At 42.2% G+C, this 20,515-nt stretch overlaps 1 protein-coding gene across 2 annotated transcripts in view; it reads right to left on the bottom strand.

The window, feature by feature from the left end:
* SLIT3 (slit guidance ligand 3) overlaps positions 1 to 20,515 on the bottom strand; it is a gene marked incomplete at its 5' end in the record, with an annotated part of 594,733 nt that overhangs the window by 534,165 nt on the left and 40,053 nt on the right. For both annotated transcript variants that reach the window (XM_082724113.1, XM_082724112.1), the window contains 2 exons: positions 8,856 to 8,927; positions 15,315 to 15,386. In XM_082724113.1, the coding sequence (XP_082580239.1) occupies positions 8,856 to 8,927; positions 15,315 to 15,386 (144 nt within the window). The remainder of the gene's footprint in view (positions 1 to 8,855; positions 8,928 to 15,314; positions 15,387 to 20,515) is intronic.

Raw genomic sequence — 20,515 nt, 5'->3', positions numbered from 1 at the left:
ATAATTTTGCCATCTATAACCCCTCCACCCCCATGGCTTCACCTATTCAACCTTCCATCCCCTCTTCTTCCCTGAATCCCTAACCACTGAACTGGACTGCAAGATATGACTGTGTTTAGCTTTGTAAGAAACTGCGAAACTATCTTCTAAAGTGACTATAGCATTTTGAATTTCCAGCAGCAACAAATGAAAAGTTCCTGTTACTCTACCTTCTTACCAGCAATTAGTATTATCAGTCTTTAGTATTTTAGCCATTGTAACGAAAGGGGACAATACTACTTCATTGTTGTTTAACTTGTCTTATCCTAATAAGAAGTGATATTGAGAATTTTTCATATGCTTATTTTATATATATATCTTTTGGTACAGTTCTTGTTTAAGTCTTTTGCCTGTTTCTTTCTCTTTGTAGGACAGGGGTGTTTTCTTGCTGTCAAAATTTTAAAGCTTTTCATATATTTTATATGCAAATCAGGTAAGCATTTTGCAAAAATTTTCTTCCAGTCTGTGACTTTTCATTCTCTTAACAGTGTCCTTTGTGGAGCAGAAGTTTTTAATTTCAGTATAGTTCAACTGATCATTTTTGTTTCTTTTGTGGATCATGTTTTTGTTATGTTGAAAAACGCATCCCCAAAACTAAGGTCATGTACTTTTTTTTTCTTGTCTCAGAAGTTTAATAGTTTTACATTTCACATTCAGGTCTATGATCCACTTTGAATTAAATTCTGTGTAAGATGTAAATTTTGTGCCTAGGTTCAATTTTCTGCATATGAACATCCAATTGTCCTAGGACCATCTGTTGAAAAGATTAATCTTTCTCCATTGAATTGTTTTTGCACTTTTGTCAAAAGTCAGTTAACTGTATTTCAATAGATCTATTGCTGTTTTTTTTTTATTCTGTTCTGTTAATCCATATGTCTGTTATTTTACCAATGCCATGCTGTCTTGATTACTGCAGCTTTATAGTGCGTCTTGAAATTGGATAGTGTGATTCTTCCAAGTTCATTCTTCTTCAGAATTGACAGTATTTATTTTGAATAAAATTCTTTTATTTCAAAACTGTTCCCTGAGTTCTTTGTCCCTCCTTTCACATTCCATTTTTCTCTAGTCGGCTAATTTCCAAGTTTTTAAAATTCAAATTTTTGTTGTACTTTTATAGTTTATAAGACCTTAAATTTATGTGGCTAGTTTTGAACTATTTACAGTTTTCATCTGTTTTGTGGATACCTCTTCCTTGCATGTTTTCGTTGTTTCTAGAAGGGCTGTTATACTTCTTACTCTTTTTTATTTTTCTTGTGAAAAAACATTTTGTATGTGCTTTAACCATAATCTTTTTGGTTGCTTAACCTTAATGAAATGAAAGAAATTCCTGTAGTTTTATGAGGGAGGGGTGGGAAGTGATAGCTTTTTTAGCCTCAAGAGTCTAGAGTTCATCCTTTGTTTTTTTGGCACAAACTAATGAAAAACATGGCCTTGGATTTTCTAAAACCTAACTCTTCTGGTGATTTCTAACACTTTCATCAAGAAGTTCTCTTTTCATTTCTACTATTGTTCCTGTTCTGATCTACTATACTCAGGAGTTTCTTATCAATGCTAGCCCTTTCTTTGAAAAAGAGCCCTGTTTTTGTTAGTTTGAAGAATTTATAGGGCCTGGAATACTCCAAGTACTAGCAGTCATTATCACATCACAGTTCCTTTGTACTTACCATGAATTGGAGCTAATCCAACTCCCTTCCATTTTTGGCAGCTTTTCTCAGGTTGGCCACTGTGTTTTCCAATGAGTATGTATTGGTTATTTAAGCCATCTCCTGTTCTCAGAGTCATAAGAATTTCAGTTGGCTTCCCTCTGCTTTGTCCCACACAGATGAGATAACACAACAGGCTTGTAACCACCAGTTGTTTTTCCCTGCTTACTTTTATTGGGAATGCAGAGGTTTATTAAGATACTGTGTCAACCATTTTATTATAGATGTTGCCTATGTCTTTGGTTTTGCTACCCTAGTTGTTCAGCATTTTTTAATTTGGAAACAGCTTTTCAAATATTAAGCCAACCTGGTCTTCTTACAATAATCCAAACTTGGCTGTATATATCTTTTTCATGTACTACTAGATTCACTTTGCTACTATTTTGTTAGGAACTTCATATAAATATTCATGAAATATGTTGGTTTATAATTTTTCTTGAAATGTTCTTGTTGGATTTTGCTATAAAAATTATATTGTCTACCCTGCCACCTGCTCTGGCCTCAGCAGGACTGCCCTCCCCCACCACCACCCTGCTGGCCACTGCCTCACTGGCCTGGGGTACATTCCTCTCCCTGGTAGGAGCTGAGACCCTGTAATGCCCAACCTCGGCCTGGGTCCCGCTGCTCATGGACCATAAAGCTCAAGTAACCAGTGCCCTGCTTGGCAGTCACACAAGAATCTCCCACTCTCTGGTTGGGAGAAAAAAAAAATTATATTGTCCAAATGACAAACATCTATTCTTTTTATAGAATCAATTTATGTTAAGTTGATATTATTTATTCCTTAAAGCTTTGGTAAAATTCCCTAGTGAAGTCATCTGAGTCTTAATTAAAGATTTAATTAAAGATTTAATTTCTTTAATAGATATAGGACTATATAGACTTTCTATTCCTCCTTGCTTCAGTTTTCAATTCCACTTAATCTTTAAAATCACTGAACTAACATTCTTCAAAATCTACTCATCACTTTAATCTGTAAAATTCATAGATATGTTCTCCTTTTTATCCTTTATATAGGCAATTTGGTCTTCTTTCTTTTCTGTTTTCTGATCAGTCTTGCTAGTTTTTGTGATTTTATTGTGTCAAGAATGAAAGTTTGGCTTTTCAGAGTTCTTAAACACTTTACATATGATTCTAGTTCATATACTTCTGCTCTTCCTGATTTCTTCCTTTTACTTTGTTCTTTTTCTAGTTTCTTGAGATGGATACTTTCATCAAGATTTTATTTGGGTGATGGGTATTAAGGAGAGCACATGTGTTGAGGAGCACTGGGTGTTACAGGCAACTAATGAATCCTTGAACACTACATCAAAAACTAATGATGTATTATATGTTGGCTAAATGAACATAATAAAAAAGAAAAAGAAAAAAAATTATCCTTATTTCTTTTAAAATATATGATAGCATACATAAGTCATAAATTGAATGATGTAACTTAAAGGCTATCCATTTTCTTCTTTCTTTTATTAGCATATAATGTATTACTTGCCCCAAGGATACAGGTCTGTGATTCACCAGGCTTACACACTTCACAGCACTCACCATAGCACATACCCTCACCAATGTCTATAACCCAGTCACCCTATCACTTACCCCCCACACCCCAGCAACCGTCAGTTTGTTTTGTGAGATTAAGAGTCTCTTATGGTTTGTCTCCCTCCCGATCCCCTCTTGTTTCATTTTTTCCTTCCCTACCCCCCCCAAGCCCCCCACATTGCCTCTCAAATTCCTCATATCAGGGAAATCGTACGATAATTGTCTTTCTCTGATTGACTTATTTCACTCAGCATAATACCCTCTAGTTCCATCCACATCGTTGCAAATGGCAAGATTTCATTTCTTTTGATGGCTGCATAGTATTCCATTATATCTATCTATCTATCTATCTATCTGTATATCTCACATCTTCTTAATCTAGTCATATGTTGATGGACATCTAGGTTCTTTCCATAGTTTGGCTATTGTGGACATTGCTGTTATAAATATTTGGGTACACGTGCCCCTTCTATCCATTTTCTGAGCATGGCTTTCGCTAAAATTGACACATTGTAGTATGTTGTATGTTTAATAACATTCAGAAAATATATCTCCCAATTTCCCCTATGGTATGTTCTTTGATTCAGATGTTACTTTGAAGTATATTACTCAATTTCCAAGTATTTTGCAATTTTCAAGTTATTGTTTTCTTATTGACTTGAATATTTCTGCTGTGACCAAAGAAAATACGCCATATGATTTCAACCATTTGATATTTTTGAGACCTGCTTTGTAGATCCATGCTTAATAAGAGTTTCATACCCACTTGAAAAAAATGTTTATTCTACATTTTTCTGGTTGCAGTATTTTCTAAGTATCAGTTAGGTCAGGTTTGCAAACTTTGTCATATTGTTCCATATTGTTACTAATATTATTTCATTTTGTTACTAATATTATAATACTCCAGATTGTTACTAATGATTATATCTCCTTATCCCATTAATTATAAGAACAGTATCTTAACTAAGAATGTAAACTTGTCTATCCTCCTAATTCTGTCAATATTTGCTTTATGTATCGCTAGGCTATGTTTTTACACATAAAAATACAGATTCCTTTCTGGTGTATTTATTCCTTTGTCATTTTGAAATAGCCCTCTTTCTCTCCAATAATTTTTTTAAAGTTTATTTTATGATAGACTGGGTACCTAGGTTACTCAGGCAATTAAGCATCTGCCCTTCAGCTCAGGTCATAATCCCAGTGTCATGGGATTGAGCTCCACATTGGGGCTCCCTGCTTAGCAGGAAGCCTGCTTCTCCCTCTCCCTCTGGTCTTCCACTCAATTCAGGTACTCTCTCACTAGTTCTAATACTTTCACTATTTTTGTGTGTTCCCTCTCTCTCTCTCAAATAAATAAACTTTAAAAAGTAAGTCTATTTTATGTAGTATTAATAAAGCCACAGCATCCTTCTTTTGGTTAGTATTCATGATATCTTTCCCACCCTTTTACTTTCAATTTTTCTCTATCTTCTTGTTTGATGTTTGTCTTCTTAAGAAGCATATAATTGTTTGTTTGTTTTTTATCCACTCTGTCTTTTAAGTGGAGGATTAATCCATTTACATACACAATAATTATGATATTTTTGTGTTTACAATCATCTTACTATTTGTTTTCTCTTTGTCTCATTTATTCAATGTTCCTTTTTCTTTCCTTTATCCCTTATTTGAATTAACCATATTTTTTTTTTGTATCATTCTATGTCCTTACTCCCTCATTAGGTTATTATGTTGTTTAAACTGTTCTTTTTAGAGGTTATCCTACAGGTTGCAACATGCATCTTTGATTTAATAAGGCAATAAACTTTTATGCTATTATCACTTCCTGGACAATTCAAAGATCTTAGAACACTTATATTCCATTGACCCTCCCAACTTTTTGCTACTGTTTCTATCTTAAGTGTCTTTTAATCTACAACAGTTAGCTTCCATCTCATTCATGACATTTTTGAAGAGACCAAGGCAATTGTCTTGTAGAATGTTCCATCTATAGGATTTACTTGTTCCTCTTAGTTCCTTCATTTAACTTGGTCCTCTATCCTGTCTACTCTTCAGAAACCAAAAGTGAGATGTAGCTAAATTAGATGTAGGGGAGACATACTTAGCAACAATACTTTAAAGACAATGTTTTGAATTATATATTGTCACATCAAGGACACAGAATTCTAAATTTGAAAAATTGTTGTATGGATTAAATGAGATGGCATATGTCAAGTGTCTATAATACCATCTGATACATAGTAGGTAAAGAGCAGAATTTCTCAACCTCAGTACTGTTAACACTCTGAACCCGGTAATTTTCTGTTGTGGGAGCTGTCTTGTATATTGTAGAATGTGCTTCAACAGCATTCCTAACCTTTACCCATTATATACCAGCAGCATATCCTGTTGTCAACAACCAAAAATACCTCGAGACATTGCCAAGTGTCCCCTGGGTGAGAGGTGCGGGGAATTGGTTCCAGTTCAGAGCCATTAGTATAGAACAAAAACCCAAGTATTTGATAAGTATTCCACAAGTACTTATTATCATGCCTTGTGCAAAGCTTTGAGATTAAGACCTAATGAAACATGATTTCTGACTTCAACATACTCGTGGTTTTGGAGAGAGACAATAGGCAAATAGGAAATTAATAGATGGCATGATAAGCGCTGTGATAAGAACAATCACTGTAAAAAAAAAAAAAAGAACAATCACTGTTGTATGTGAGGAGAGACACGCAACTTATTCTGCAGCAGAGGCCATTTCATGGAATAATGGAGAACTCTGACTGGAGACCTGAGGGACAGATTTCTCTCCCCTTTCCCAGGAAGGCTCAAGAGATCAAATGAATAAAGGCCATTCATAATGAAAATCAATACTTCAGAAATGAATTATCAAAACCCATATAATTTCCAGGCTTTATTTCAGAGTAAGATCGATAAAGATAAATCTACTACCAAATATAGAGACACCAGTAAGGTAAGTCAGGAGTGGGAGCTACAGAGGACACCCTCAGCCATCTAATTCTTCAGCTGTTAGCCACAGACACATTCAGTTTTCCCATTCTATAGCTCTCAGTCTGTTTGGGGACCCAACGGATAAGCAACACCAGATTAACACGTCAGGATAATGTCACACACACCCTCTCTTGTTGACACTGGAAAGCCTTAACTAAGGGGGTCCATCCAACTGTGCATACTGGTCCAGCCACCTATGCTTTCATTCTCCTTCCTGCCCAAGTACTTCTTTAAACCACTTGCAGTGTAAGTCAGAGACAGGTTACCTGTTCACTCATTTTGGTCCTCTACTTCCTGGGCATACATCCTGACTACTTTTCCCAGCCTCTTCTGCAGCATACTGTGGCCGTGTGAACAATTCCTAATCCAAGGTATGTAACAGGGGAAGTCATATGTACTCTTTCCAGGTCTGGCCCCTAGAAACCTCCCATGTGCAATCCTTCATGCTGTTTTCCCTTCCAGTGGTTTGATTCAGACACACACATTGGTTCCTTGGTAGCCACTGTTTAAAGATGGCAGAGCCGAGGAATGAAAGGAGCCTGTGTTCTTGAGTCTCCCCTTGGAGGAGAGAGGTCCAGCAACCAAGAACACCCTTCCTGGGTTGGATATGAACAAGAAGTCAACTTCTGCATTCAGCTGTAAGAACTGAGGGTTTATCTAGTAGAGCAGTGAGCATTTGCCTCCTATTACACAAAAGTGGAGAAACAGCCAGGTTTACCCTGCCACTGCAAGCTGCTGGGTCCAGCAGACGTGCATGGGATTTCTGCTGTGTTCACCAACCCGAAGAAAAGCATCTTTTAGCCAGCATATTTCGCTGATAGTCCCCGGAGCTAAGTGGGTATGTGAGAGGCTATTTGCAGGGCCATTGCTAAAGATCACACTTCATCTAATGTCCGCAGCACAGAACTATGAAAGGCCGTGGGCTTTGATGTCAGACAGATGTGGCTTTGAATCTTGGCTCCCTACCCCCACCCCTGACAATTCTTTGGCTTCAACTCCCTGGGCCTCTGTTTCTTCATCTGAAAATGAGGGTAATAACACCTCATAGGAATTTAGTGGGGATAAAACAACAGATAGCATACAAAACATCGGCATAGTTCCAAGCATGTCCAAGGTACTCAATGATCAATTAGTTCCCTCCCCACAATCATGAAATGAATAAATTAGGAGTTTATTTACCTTTCTAATCAGAAGACTAAGCAAGACGTGGCCTTTTCACAAAGAACTGTATATTTACTCTTCCACAGAAATGTTTACTACCTCATACAAAAAGAACCAGGTTCAACAAATACTTCTTTTTCCCTTAGTCTAAATAAGGAGAATTTAGGTTTGAAGCAACTTAAAAATATAAGCATAAACAGAGGCAGCATTCATTATTTTTAGAACTCTTTTCCTTTATAAGAAATAAATGTCATATTTTTTAAACCAACAACAGAAACATACGCTGACCTTTAACCCAGATGGAGAGCAATAAAGGAGAGGGTTCACACAAAGCAGGGGGAGTACCGGATTCTGCTGGATAATACCTGTGTCGCCCTAGATGCAAGGAGTCCAAGGGAAAAGGTGGCAGATGATAAAGCCAGCACGTTGGTGGCAGGCCCTCCACCTGACCCATGCCCATCTCTGTAGACGAGATGTGGCGACAGGACAGGTAACTCGAGCAGGAACCTTCTAGGTAGGCTGCTGGAGCAGTGAGTTGTGGCAGCCCTGCACCCAACGGCAGGAGAAAGAGGCTGAAATGTCAGGCCAACCAGGATGCAGAGGGAAACGTGGAGGAGAACCGCCCACCGGCATGACTAAGTGCTCTTGGGGACAGGCCCCACTTAGAGGGCAGGAAGCAAATATCCAGATGTTACGAGCTGCCAGATGTGATTAACTGAGGAAAGGTGAAGCTGCCCACTTAACCATCTAAGGAGCAGCCCCATCCGAGTGACCCAAGAGTTTTCTGCAAAAGCATTAATCATCACAACAAATGGAGGCTTCATCCATCTCCATCCCCACTGTCTTCATCTCTCCCTCTGATAGAAGAGCAGCCTATTTTTAAACCCTGGCACTACATTCTCTTGTGGAAACATGTGGGCTTCCTGACAGGCTGATGCTCAGTGGAGATGCAGGCACACTGAAGGTCCTGCCCACTCTCCCGTCCTTGCTCTCCCGTGAGGGGCGGGGGCGGCTCTGGGAGGAGGGGGCAGCGAAATAGCAAGTATCCAACACTGGCCTCCATGACAGCGAAACCCACTGCTGGCTTCCACCCTCTGCAAAAGGGAAGAGGCTTGGGAAAGGACCAGCGCCATGTACAGATATCGATAGCAACAGCTCAAGCCTGGGAAGAAGAAAAATACACCCCAGATGCCAATCCCAGCATCTTTTAAAGAAAAGAAGTTTAAAAAAAATTAAAATAAAATAAAGAGAAAGAGTTTAAAAGGATCTCCATGTCTCTTTAACATGTATCTAAAATGCTTTAAATGAAAGAGCAAACATTTCATTAAGCATTGGAGACTTTTTTTGGCAAGGTCGCAATGAAGTCAATTTACCAAAAAAAAAAAAAAGACTTTTCAAGAAAGGAGGTTGTATTTTACTTACAATCGCTCCAGCTGCTTCAAATCCTGGAAGGCGCCTCTCTCGATGACGCTGACCTGGTTGTCTTCCAGATGCCTAGAACCAAAGAAACAGCAGCGGTCAAGGACAAGGGGCCTGAAGGGTCTTGGTGCTAGGCTCTGGGCCCAGCAGGCAGGGTCACTCAGCCCCTCCCACAACACTCTGCCCCGCCCCCCAGCCCAAGCCAGTCTGGTGGGACAAGATAATTCACATGCCAGCTTGGTGTCACGGTAACCAGGGTTTCGCCGCCTGCACACTTCTACCTGACAGATTGGTTTCCATGCCTCTATTTTAAGAATGTTCTCAGCAAATGTCCCCCCAAGCACTGCAGGATGTTGCACAGAAAAAGAAGAGGTAAAAGCTGCTTCTTATAAAAACCACACAGATATTCAGCATCTCTTCCCTTGGAACTCCCTCCTCTAGGGATGTAAAAATACTTCATTAAAGAGGGCCTTCTCTGTGTACTCTGTCTGTGGGTCACCTAGTAGAAAGAGTGACCTTACTGTTGGACAACAGTCTGTGCCAGGAAATCTCCTCACCCAGAGCCTGGCCATTCCCAACGTTGAGGGTGATGGTCACAAAAGCTAGTCCAGCCACAGACTCTGCTGACCTCCAAAGTCCTCCATGCAGATGATTAAAAACCTAAACACTTTGCTTAAGTGCATATCCTAAGAACTGAGTATACAATGAAACATTTGTTTCCCTAACTTACACACACACACACACACACACACACACACTGGCAGCTTAAATTGGATTAGCTTTAGGCTAAGGGAAGCAAAGCAATGAGGTTGCCCAGTTTTCATCCAGAACCAATCCTGCTGGCTGAATAAGACTTAGGGGGATGCAACTATGTTTGAAAGATGAGTCTTTGGAAGGAGGAGTTTAGGAAGGGCTGTGGGTGTCCCTGGATTAGGCAGAAGGAGAGGTGCCCTGAGCACCTAAAGGAAAAGCAGAAGGATGGGAGGCAGCTTTAAGGAAGCTTGACCTTCATCTCAAAATGATTCCATCCATGCCAGCCCCACGTCTCCGAGGCATTTCATAACCTCTGTACTTTTGGGGCTTAACACTGGGGTCCTGGTGTTTATTTTTAAGTTCATCTTCCCCAAGATGCCTAAGGACTAAGAGGGTAAGAACTTCTGTTTATTATTATACTCTTCACCCTAACACCGTTGCCTAGTGCAGCAGCCACTTAAAAAAGGCTTTTCAATAATGAAAAACTAAAGATGCCTTGGGGCCACAAAACATATGATTTTCTATCAAGGGAAAAGCTAGTCTAGGGCATATGATGTGTCTGACTCAGACTACCAGTGTGATAAGGGATTTTGTTGGGTTCAATGGCATTTTACATTTTTGATGAGTTTTTTGCAAACAATTAAAAATCAATATCACACACACACAGCCGTATCACAAAAGAAGCTCCTTTTAAAAACCCAGCTCCTGTATTTCCAAATACCAACAAGTGGTGGGAACTGAGTATAGGGTCAGGCAAGGCACAAGAGCCCCTCAGTCTGTCTCAGTCCTCGCCCACTCCAGTTCATACCTTCATGTTGCTCTGGCCCCTCACTATCTTCTCACTTCACAGATGTGGACACCATGAAGCAGGGAGGCTAAGAGACTTGCTCAGGGAGAAATTATTCGGATGAAGTGACACAGTCATCTAGGACAGGCTCTCTAACCCCCAGTTTACTGTGCTTGTCAAATCTGGTGTGAAACCCCTGCCTTGCTTTCTCACCAGCTGATGGTGTGACACTGGGTTATTCAGTCAACCTCTCAGGGACTCTGTTTCCTCATTTGTAAAATTAAAAAAAAAAAAATCTCCTAAGTCCTTGTGAGGGTAAAAATGGAATAAAGTGTGTAAATTATCTAGTCCAGGATCTGGAGTACAATCAGAGGCTTAATAAATGTTCTTTTTCCTTCCCTTGTCTTTTCCTCTATCCTGCCATATGGCGAGGAGGGCCTTGGAATGCCAACAGACTCACACTAGCACATCTCGCTAAACAGGGAACCAGTTCAATATTAGTGACTGGGGATTTGTCTAGCTGGGTTTTTACTATCAATCAATCCACAGTGCTTGTTGTCATAAGTTCCCAATTATAACAAAGAGCAACACTACAGTGACTGAGTGTGATATTCTTGCTAGGTTTCTGAAGGAGTTTAACTCCAACTGCTGATGAATCTTTTAGTTCTGTACTAATTAATCTAACACTACTAGCTTCTTTCAGAAAGGAGAGCCAAAAAAAGCAAAGACATCTGTATTAGATATCTGCCCCTTTTCTACTTTGCTCAGGCTAGGAGGCTAATTTTTATCACTTTAGAGGAGAAGCTTCTTGAACTCTGGTTTCTAGTTGAACCAGCCAATGGAAGGAACCAGAAGGAAATAAGAGGGTGAGATGGAGGGATATCCCGGGATTTATTCCCACCTCCTTCCCTGCCAAGTAACTTCAGCTTGATTGTGTCTCTCTACCTAAGACCACAGATCCTGCCAGGTAGTTCCTACCTTGGTGGGACCACTGAGGCCCAGAGTATTGGTGTAGCTCCTTATTGCTAGCCCCAGGAAACTGCACCACGTCTTCTTGGTTTCCCTTAACTTTGCCCACACCTTTGTAAATAATTCCTTATTTAGCTCTCCTTATTTGTCCTGAGTGAGTGTTATCTCTTTTCTGCTGAAATCCTGGCTGGTAAGGTAACTGGGGTCCCTTTCTAGATCTACTTCCTAGACCTATGAGAGTCTAGCTTAGTACCTGACTTTTAAAGGTGCAATAAATAATCAACATCTGATCAACGACTGAACAAACAAACGAACGAATGAAGCAGCTGGGAACCTTCCATCCAGACTTGCAGGCTGAGATGCAGTGCAGGAGCTTGGGCTAACGCCATTGCTTTCGCTCTCATTCTACTGACCAGAGGCAGGCAGTCAGGGATCCAGGAAAGGTTGGATGCCCAGAAAGGCTGTCCATGGTTTGAGTCTGTTCTGAGTTAGAGACACACAGACTGTGTTCATTTTCGGCTCTTTTAGCATTGATTTTTTTTAGTTTTAACACTGGATCAGAATCGGAAATCGCCCCATGTGATGATGGCTGGGGAGGAGTTTAACTCTTTTATTAACCCCATTTGGCATAAAGCTGGCTCCCACATTGTGGGCATAGCAGAATTCTTGCAACAGACGACTAAGAAACGAAATGTAATTGATAAAACACCAGAAGAGATCTTTTCCTACTCTCACCCCGTGGGAGAAAGAATTGTTATGGGCAATTCTTCTATTTCTCCTTGAATGTACTTTATTTGGGGTAAACTGCCTTGGGATGAGACCAAAGTCCCCCAATCTCCATTTTATCTGCTTTTGCCCATTCACTTGCGCTGTATTAAAAGTTCTGCACGGAAATATGTGGCAAGCTCAAATTATTCAAGACTGTTGAGTCTTTCCTGGCTTCACTATAAATTGTAAATAAGAAACAGATATAGGGAATGTGCCAAGGTGTGATGAAAGCTTTTCAAAAAAGATAGTTGTCTAGGTTACTCCGCTAAAAAGAAGAGATTGAGGGAAAATATGGTTTAAATGTCTGGGTATTTTACTGGTGTGAGAAAGCATTTCAGCTATCCCACCTAACAGATTCTTTCACAGTAATAAAGGGCCACTTGAATGGGATTGTCTTTGAGTTGATAAGGAAGATAATGAAACACAGTATATTAACAGAGTCTGTTAGGGGGGGAGGGGGAGTGTTTTGGTGTTGCTTATCAAAATAAGAAGAATGTGCCAATTAAACTGGAGTCAAAGCAATGTTTTGTAGACCATCCAGAGGATATTAATACAATCTTTTGTGATTATTTTAAACTTTCTATTTGCAGAGAGCAGATATGGAAATTGGAATTTTTATTAGCCTTTTTGATGTAATGGTAAGAAAATCAAAGGGTTTTCTTTTCTGACTTGGTTAGAAAATGAAGCATTAGGTGAAATTTCTGACTTGTATGAAAGGAAATCTCTCACAGATGCAAGGGGGAAAATGGAAACAAAGAGAGAAGTTAAATGTTTGTTTTTTAAGCTGTCAAATGACCTGCAATCAGTTTACTGCCTCTATCACGTCAATAAAAGTTACTCTAAAACGGAGCCCCGGAATTCGCTCAACCCACCCCAGTCTCAATTCTGACCCCCACGCATCTCCTGAGAGCTGCCGATCATTTGACAAACATGGGCAAAAGACTCGCCAGAGGGTAGAGGCACGGCCTCCTGCCGCCCGCCCTTTCCTCCTGAGGATGGTGAGAGGAGTATGAACATGCCACAGCTGGAGAATATATCAAGGAGGAAACATCTGGTATCTGGAGGCCCAACATACAGATCCTAGTGTCCCCACACACTGATGTTCAGGGAAACTCAGGTAAGCCGCTTACTTGCACACCAGGGCTGCATTTATAAGACGGGGCGACTACTCCTTCTTGGTTTTCAAAAATTTCTACAATGCAAATGAACAGCAGTTTTCCCTAGAGGTTAGAAAGCACACATTCCAGGTTCTTATTTCTCCTTGCCATGTGAAGCAGGGACAACTTAACCAACTGTGCCTCTGTTTCCTCTGGGTGGACAGGAGTTACTAACCATGTAACACAGAGCTTGGTCTGTGAAAGGTACCATGTATCTGCTGGTTATCCTCACCATTGTTACCACTACCTACTTCCCCATCAGAAAAGCAATGCTAGGGACGCCTGGGTGGCTCAGTTGGTTAAGCAGCTGCCTTCGGCTCAGGTCATGATCCCAGCGTCCTGGGATCGAGTCCCACATCGGGCTCCTTGCTCCGCGGGGAGCCTGCTTCTCCCTCTGACTCTGCCTTCCACTCTGTCTGCCTGTGCTCGCTCTCGCTCGCTCTCTCTCTGACAAATAAATAAATAAAATCTTAAAAAAAAAAAAAAAAAAAAAAAGAAAAGCAATGCTATACAAGTAATATTCCACAGGTTGTGGTGAGAATAAACAGACTTTGTGAAAATGTTAAAACCATAGAGCGTTAACTGTGCAACCATGAGAGTTAGGAGGACTTCTGACAATTTGTTATGGATGGAATTATATCCTCCCCCTACATTCATATGCTGATGTCCTAATTCCTAAGCTATCAAAATGTGCCCTTATTTAAAGACACTGTCCTCACTGAGGTAATTCAGTTAAAATGGGGTCATTAGGGTGTGCACTAATCCAATACGACTGGTGTCACTTGTGACAAGGGAAAATGTGAACAGAGACAGAGATGGCACAGGAGGAGGACAGTGTGAGAGACTCAGGGAGAAGACAACCATCTAGAAACCAGGGATCCCCCACCAGAAGCTAGAAGAGGGGCTGGATCCGATCTTCCCCCTCAGCCCTCAAAAGGGACCAACCCCATGGACACCCTGATTTTGGATTTCTGACCTTGGAAACTGGGAGACAATACATTTTGTTGTTTAAGCCACCCACTGTGTGGTTCTTTGCCACAGCAGCCCTGCTGAACTAGGGCTTTACTTACTTACACATGAAAAAACTGAGGTCCAAACAGCTATAGTGATGCCCCCCAAATCACTCGGGCAGTTAATTTTGATGTAGGGCCAGAACATGGTACTTCCTATCCCTACAATAAAATTCTTTGTATTACAATGGGCTCTTAGTAAAAAGAAGGAGATGGCTTCAGATACCAAGACTCTAGCTGCTGCTTCTAGTAGGGATTCGCCATCCACGATTACCTGACAAACACCAAGGCAGTGGCCAGATTGCCCGGACGATGTTCCCGGGCTGGAGCCACACCTATGGGGCAAAATCAGCCCCTGAGTAAAGCAGAAAAGAGGCTCCAATTGCCTCTCTTCTGTACCTCTAAATGCCTCACACCTGGCAACGGACAAGCAGTGAGACACATTCTCAACACTCACAGACTTAGGGATGGGTGAAGGTGTTCAATATTTAGCAAGGAAACCTGGTATTTCTTGCTCCCCGGTTGCATCAATACCCAGCTCCAATTTTGCTACCTGTCTCTGTACAGCTGTGCGTCTAGAGCAGGGGCTCTGACCCTGCCTGACTCTCTCTCTCCCTTCTCCTCTCCTCTCCAGTAAGCAACAAGATAAATAACTTTCCTTCTGGTACCCTTTTAACACACAGGCTGGAGAAGGAATTATAATCTCTATGAAAAGTAGCATGATTAGTCAAGCTGGTATTGCTGTCATCCTAGAAGCTGGGGATGTTGATTTATTTGTGCAGAGCCTTCTGTTTTCCCTGTCCCTGACTTCCTCCACTGGTCGAGCCCAGGCTGCAGCATGGAGACACAGAATGAGATACCTGTGAAAACCCGGGTACACGAATGAAGGGTTTTCTGTTACAGAATGGTACATTCCTGTCACCCAGCGCAGGGGGGTGTGATGTCAGGGCAGCAGAACATTTTCACAAGGCCGAAGAGCTGAAAATGAAAATGCATCAAAGAGCCCTGTGTTACTTACAAGACCCGGAGGTTCTTGAGCCCAGCGAAGTCCATCTTGGTGATCCTGGTAATGTTATTTCTGTCCAGGTCACTGCAATAGAGAGCACATTTGGGTCAGATTTTTTTTTTTTTCAGGTTATACTTATGGTCTATTCAACTCAGACGGGCTTGAAAGAATGTTGCTTGTTAAGCAGAAGGTAATTCCAATGATTAATGTCATCCCCTGAGCATGCCCAACCAACCTTAAGGATACTGTATGGAATAAGCTACCCATTATGTAGGTAGTAGAGCCCTGCTATATTTAGCCGCCTGGCTTCTGTGGCCCCTTCTCTGGGTAACAGCTCTTTCTTTGGAAGTCTCCTCCCCCAACTCTCAGATCGGGTCACGTCACTGAGGCTGACCCCTCTTCCCAGGTCCAGACCGAAGCCAGACTAGGCTTATAAGCATCTTTACTCCCCCTGATCACAGTACTTGTTTCAGGAAAGTATACATGACTCAGATTCCTAACAGCTCTCTCCCCGCTGGGTTTCCAAGCTGTTCATCATTGCCAGAAACCATTTTGCCACCATGAAGAAAGAGTTCTCCAGAGTCAAACAGAGACTGATTCCTGGTGCTGTCCTGTGAGGAGGTGGGCCTACCCAGGCAGGAGTACTTCCTCATTTTGAAATTACTTGAGCCAATCTACCCCCATCTCCCTTATATTTTGTCTTAAAACTATTTGAGTTGAATTTTCTACCACTTGAAACCAAAAGAATCTTGACTGACTTTGGTACCTACTTAGGTATTTATTTATTTTCCAGCTGGTTTGCAAACTCCCTGAGGACAAAGGTATTATCTCATTTTACTTCCATAGCCCAATCTAGAGAGTATGTGCCTGGCACAGAGTAGAAGGAACTTTGCTGATCTCATACATTAGGTAAAGACAGTTACGTGGATTGCCCCTGCCTCGATTGGTAGGTTTACGCTCCTAAAGACGGTCCCAAAGAGAAGAATTTGCTATGGAAGGACTGAAAGCATTATGGTGGTGTTTGTGTTGGGGAGAATGGGCACCATGGGTAATGGAAAACCAGGGTTCGATAAAACCAAAGTCAAGAATGAGCCTATGAATAACTGTACATATACTCTGTGTTCACAAACATTGTCTAAGACTAGATGCCAAAAAAAAAAAAACCCAAAACCATGAATAATATGTTACAGTGCTTAATAACGATGCTGAATGACTAATTCTTATCTACCATACCTTTCTGAGAAACTTCTCAGGGTTTTGGCCATGTTGGACTTTCAACAAGTCACTTGTCAACTGGCTTTGCTCTTGTCCTGAACATTCAGAAACCAAGGAGGCCATTTTCCCTATGACAGATCCCCATCCACACAGTCACTACTCCTTGGGTTTTCCTAGCCAGGACCCGAAGCTCTCCTCCTGCCATCAAGCCTCAGAGGGACCTGTGAGCTCTGCAGCAGTGTCAAAGAAACAGGGAAACAGTCTTCAGATTCTAGCACTTTATGAAGAGGGCTTATACTCCCGACTTGGAAAATAATACCAAAATAAAAATCAAGTGAGTCCTTGGGGAGCCTCACCTGGGAACCACCTCCCTTCCTCATCCAGTTTTCTGCTGCCTCAAAGAGCACTCAAGTTGTTTCTTGACTAGCCTGCGATGGAGAGAGGCAGTCTATAGCCTTCCCAGACCAAGCTGAGTGCTGGTAAAGGAGGAGCAAGAACTACCCAGGGAAAGAAAGAAAGGTCGCCTGTGTGAGAATGAGACAGCAGCGTGCGGCTAGGAACGCATGCGTGCTCATGCTCACCCTGAGTAGTATCCTCAACTCCCGTCTCAATCGGGACTGATGTTTGGGGACACCGAAAACTGCAGATATGACAACGCAACTAAGGGTTTAATTACCAGGACCCAGCGTGGTATCTCAGGCAGCTTGTGCTGATGGCTGTGGCACCAATATTTTCAATTAATATTTATTATGTGAAGGGACACAAAGCGTGCTGCTGAAACACTGAGGACTTGGCGGTGGGGGTGGGGGGAGGGACCGGTCATGGGGTTGCCCCAGGCACACAGTCCATGTTGGGGAGGCAGAGCTTCAGGGACAAGCAGACCTGAGTTTGAATCCCTGCCCTGCCACCTGCTGAGTGACCTCTGGGCAGTTCACCTCATCTCCGAGGCTCAGCTGCTCCATCTACAAACAGGGTGGTCACCTCAACCTCCAGGACTTTTATAAAAGTCAAACGAGATGACACATACACAGTGTTCACCTGGAGCATGTGTTAGAGACTCCGTCGTGGCAGCTATTGTTACTATCATTAGTCGAGCTACATCCTTCTCCCCTGCACCCACCACTTCCGGCCTGAAATTCCAGCGCCTCGAGAGCAGCTGCCTGCACCACCCCAAACCCTGTGCCTACAGATGAATCTTGGGAACTCCAGGACACTATCTTCCTGTAGATGGAAGGGGGGTACATTTTGTGATCAATACGTGGTAAATTGGCACCACAAGCAGCCCCCTCACGCTGCCCCTCCCTCTCACATTTCTAGGACACCTATTTCCAAATCCTCCCCGGGCCCGCCAGCACACACACTGCCCACCTGCCAGGAGGGAGGTCAGGGAGCACGTTTCTGGGCTCTGAGGTGAGACAGGTCAGGGTTCAAATCTCTTCCCTATCCCCTACTCCCAGCTGTGTGAGTTTTAGTATTTTACTTAACTTTTCTGAGCCTCCATGCTTTATGGAAGCCTCTCCTACTTGCAACCTTAGAATGGCGAGGAACATAACACCTTGACTGCAAGCATGCTTGGCTGAAAATGGGAATTAATTAAATGGACACGGAGAACAGGCTATACTACTTCATGTGCCCATCGCTCCCCCAGCTCCCCTTGTTCTAGTCCAGGCTACTCTGGAACTTCAGCCTGATTTCTTAGCCTTCAGCCTTGGCTGTTGAGGGAATCAGAATCAGTGTATCTTAGCCTCTCACGAGCTCAGAACCACATGCAAGCATGAACACTAGGTGGGAAGCCACTGCAGTTCTAGCTGTGGGCTAGGGAAGTGGGGTGGTATGAAAACATGCCTACAAGTTGTTTCATTGACAAGCCTGCCATTGAGAGGTGGAGTCTAGGTCCCTTCCCCTTGAAAGTGAGCAGGCCTCATGACCATCTAGACAAGCCTGGGGCAGGAATGATGTTGTGGAATTTCTGAGGCTGGATTAGAAAAGGTAGTAAGCGACTGCCTGGCTCTCTCTTGGAGCACTTGTACAGGAGCCCTGAGCTACCATGTGGGAAGACCAGAGGCCTAGAGCCACCACTGGTACAGCCATGAGAGAGGACCAGAGAGAGGGAGAGACAAAGGTGCCAGAGGGGCCCCGGCAGTTCCACTCTGGCTGTTTGGTTGTTTCCAGCCTAGAGGGCAGGCACGGAAGTGCAAACACCTTGGACTTTGAGGTCTCCAGTCCAAACACCTTTGAGGTCTCCAGCTCCAGCTATCATCTGGCTATGACTTATGAGAAACTCTGAGCCAGATCGCCCAGCTGAACTACTCTTGAATTCCTGCTCATAGAAACTCTGAGGGAGAATAGTAAAATGAGCACTGTGTCTTAAGCCTTTAAGTCTTGGAGTGTTTTGCTTGGCAACAAAAGGGAGATGGAAGAGAAAGGAAGAGAAAGACACCTTTTGAATGTTTAATTTACCATTGACAATGGAAGTCCCTTCATATGACTCTCAATGGCATGCCCTTTCTATGCTTGCCTAAGATCCTCAGTCCCATCGTTATGGTCAAAGATGGCTCACAGGTGCAAAAAACAACCATTCTAGGAATGAAGTGAGAACGGGGTCTTCTCTCAGGAGTAAAGACTGCATAGTTATGGTTGCCCATCTCTTCAAGTGAGCCTTATGATACCATGAGAATCACCCTGGTGTTATGTTAATAACCGCAGTAGTGGGTACCATACCATTCTCATCATGGTAGAGACTGGCAAATTGTCCACAAAACCATTTCTCCTCTGTCTGGTGAACACAGCGTAACATTTCTCAGTCTCCCTGGCAGGGATGGGCAACCATATGACCAAGTTCTCACTATTAACACAGGCAAAGGCAATAAATACTGCCCTCAGGCCTGACCAGTAACACTTCCTGTCCAATCCTCTGTGCTCTTTTTCTTCCCTCTGTTTGGGCTGAGTTCAGTAAATCCAGTGGAGAACTCTAGAAAGGGCAGCCAGGAAGGGTCTGAGTCCTTGAATGACTGCATGGAATAGCGACCTTCTCTCCCCTGTGTCTCCAGTTACCTACATAAAACTCAGACACATTCAAGAAATAATTCTTAAAGCCACTGAAATTTTAGGCCTGTTTGTTACAGCAGTCTACACTGACAAATGCAGTATCTTTGAGTCAGGATCTTCCCATCTTTTTTATTTTTTCTTTCTCTTCACAACAGTTCTGAAAGGTGGGTGTTATTATCTTCCTTAAACAGATAAAAATACTGAAGATACATCTTAATAAGATCTGATGTTTGCTGGGCCCAAACTATGTACACTGTGTTAAAAACTGTATGTTCATTTTTTCTTATCCAGACACCAATCATATGTGGTAGGCACTACTATTATCCCATTTTGCACAGGAGGAAGCTGAAGCATAATTTCCCCCACCCCAATCCACCTTAGATTTTACTGATAAAGCAAATTGCCATGAAGTCACACAACCATTAAGTGGCAACAGCCGGGATGTGAACTTGAGCTCTCTGAATGGACAAGACATTTTTTTTTTTTTAATCACATCGTGCTCCTCATCTACAGCTAGACTCCAAGCATATTCTATTACAACAGGATAGCTGCTGACTGAGAGAAAAATGAATGAATAAATGAATAAATAGAACAGTACAGAACAGAATTTCCCATCCCATCTTAAAGAAAGCAAAGGGCACTCCTGGTGACTTCAGTGGTTCCCATTTCAGCCAAGGTGGCCCATTTCCTTTTCTGTCTCCTAGTGAGGTCTGGGCCAGTGGGGGTGCTGAGACCCTCTGCAAGCTAGATGGGGTGGGGGTGTTTTCCTGCTGTTTTTGCCCATGTCTGGTTTCTGCCATGTTGCTCATCATCTACCATATTGCCTATATAAATAGGAGTTGCCATGGTAATCTCCTGCATTATTTTTCCCCACCCCAATCAGTGAATCATAAACTAATGCTGTGAGCTGAAGCTTTGTGGTATTTTCACATCTGTTTGACACCTTGGGT

Source organism: Mustela nivalis (genome assembly GCF_964662115.1).
Source record: "Mustela nivalis genome assembly, chromosome: 3".
Classification (NCBI taxonomy): domain Eukaryota; kingdom Metazoa; phylum Chordata; class Mammalia; order Carnivora; family Mustelidae; genus Mustela; species Mustela nivalis.
The sequence above is the reverse complement of the archived record's forward strand: the minus strand, read 5'-3'. Positions and strand labels throughout refer to the sequence as shown.